We start from the raw sequence: 2124 nt of genomic DNA on the forward strand, positions 1-2124 counted from the left end.
TTTTCAGCGATGATTGCGTTAGGGTTTGGTAGGTAGGGCACAATGAATACTAAAAATCATCCTAAAAAGTGTTAATTATTTTGTTTTTGTTATTATTGATAATTGCCATGAATAGTTTGGCAGCCAGTGCGGCACCAGTCACATGCCGGTATTGATTTTTTTTCCTCGTTGAACCTATTACGAATGTTGAGGAGTAATATTAAATTACTTGTATTTCAATCACCCATATTGTCATATTCATGTAATTAAGTAATGTTTAATTGAGCCTGGCCAACGACTGGCAACCAACGCTGGGCCGAGATGGGCGCCCAGACCTGGCCCGATGTTATCATTCCAGGTTTCAACCAAGTCCGGCGCGGTCCCGGTTGAGGAACGGGTCCCGAAGTTCGGCAGGCCGGCCACCGGGCTTGGGCCAAGCTCGGCCCATTCGTTTTGTCGTACGTGGGTTAGGCGACCGTAAGATCAATGCCTAGTTTGGAATAGGTGTCACATCACAACCTCACAATCCTTCATCACATTGTGTGACGTAATATTTAAATGACGTACTATGTAATAATTTTTCCATTTCCAAAAGTCAAATTTTCTCCGATGATTTTTTGTTTGCAGAAATTGAAGCTCAAGAAGCTTGCAAATGGCTGCGAGCTGCAGGGTTCCCGCAATATGCCCAGATGTACGAAGGTGAGTAATTTTCATATTCCCGAATATTCAATATTCAGGTGCACGTTATTATAAATATAATATAATCTTTTGCAATGTTCAGACCGAAATGACATCTCTCCCCTCAAAAGTCACCAATCCAATCAAATAGATTGTTCGAACGTAGACTTCCAAAGGACAAAAAGTCGAACGGGCCAAGATTGGGCCAGTACTGGGAGCCGAGCTGCCGAGTCTCGGCTAGCTATTGGTTTGATAATGTTGGGCCGATATTGTAGGAAAAAATTAATGAATACATTATTTTTTTAATATTTGATTTATATTCTTCGGCTGATTCTTCCTAAAGAAACTGATAACTGCGGATAATGATGAGTAATAAGTTGGACACATCGGGACTCGATCCTGAAACCTTCAGGTTACTAGTCCTTGAGTTCATTCACTCGGCCACCGAAGATCATCGGTCGTAGTACTCGATGTCCCATCCCTACTACCATCGATAGACCCTGAAATACTGTTCAAAGAGGTGAAAAGAAAATTTTTATAATAATTTCAGAGTTCAACCCTCTATACTCGGTTTTTTCCTATGATACAAAATTTGTTTGACAAAATGTGTACAATAACAATTACGAATTTGTTTTTTGAAATGCAACTCCTACACAGCTAATTTCGTTATTTTTTTAACAAAAAATTGCACGATTAATGTAAAATAGCCTGAAAAATGTGTCTGAAAGAATCCAGAATATATTTTAAATATTTTAAGGATGATTTTTATGTCTATTTTACATGAATGGCGCAAATTTTTGTTTTACACAAAACGGAATTAGCTGTGTAGGAGTCGAATTTCAAAAAACACAATGGAATTCAGTGAATAATACTGGTTTTTAGTGGATCTCTTACCATTTTCTCGTATGTAATACTACAAGAGGTTCAAAATTATCAGATATTTCCCGTTAAGTTCGTTGCAAACAAACGAAGGAGTCAAGCTTTTCAGGTTAAAAAATCACGACTGCGAACCACGAGTGGTGTACGGAAGAAAATTTTTCCATCCAAATTTCGGCCAAGAGGATTGCACTGAGATAAAATTCATCTGTCAGTTCCAACGAGGGTTTCACTCATCCACGAAATCTTTTGTTTTTCATTTATATCAACATGAGAAGTTACCAGCGAAATTATCAAAAATTATCAGTAGTAATACCACGAGACCTCCAAATTTATCGGATATTTCCCGATTGTGTTGTTGCGTAGCAACGAGAGGGAGAAGTTCTGCAGATTAAAATCCCGAGCGTGCAGCGCGAGGGATTTTTGTGCAAAACTTATCCCGATCGTTGATCCCACGTACGAAATGCCAGTGTTGGAGAAACGGGCCAAGCCTGGCACAAGCCTGGGCTTGCCAAGTCTGGGCGCCCAGGCTTGGACCGAGGTTCGGCCATCCCTGGGGACCAGGGCTTGAGTCTCGGGAGAAGGGCGGGT

General features: G+C 40.4%; 1 protein-coding gene across 1 annotated transcript in view; it reads left to right on the forward strand.

Annotated features, from left to right (window-relative positions):
- The window catches only part of LOC107042491, a 360805-nt gene that overhangs the window by 235378 nt on the left and 123303 nt on the right, over positions 1 to 2124 (forward strand). Inside the window, exon 10 of the mRNA XM_015263549.1 lies at positions 607 to 678. Within this exon, the coding sequence (XP_015119035.1) occupies positions 607 to 678 (72 nt within the window). The remainder of the gene's footprint in view (positions 1 to 606; positions 679 to 2124) is intronic.

Source organism: Diachasma alloeum, unplaced genomic scaffold, assembly GCF_001412515.2.
Source record: "Diachasma alloeum isolate Michigan unplaced genomic scaffold, Dall2.0 Dall_scaffold_00480, whole genome shotgun sequence".
NCBI classification, from domain to species: Eukaryota; Metazoa; Arthropoda; class Insecta; order Hymenoptera; family Braconidae; genus Diachasma; species Diachasma alloeum.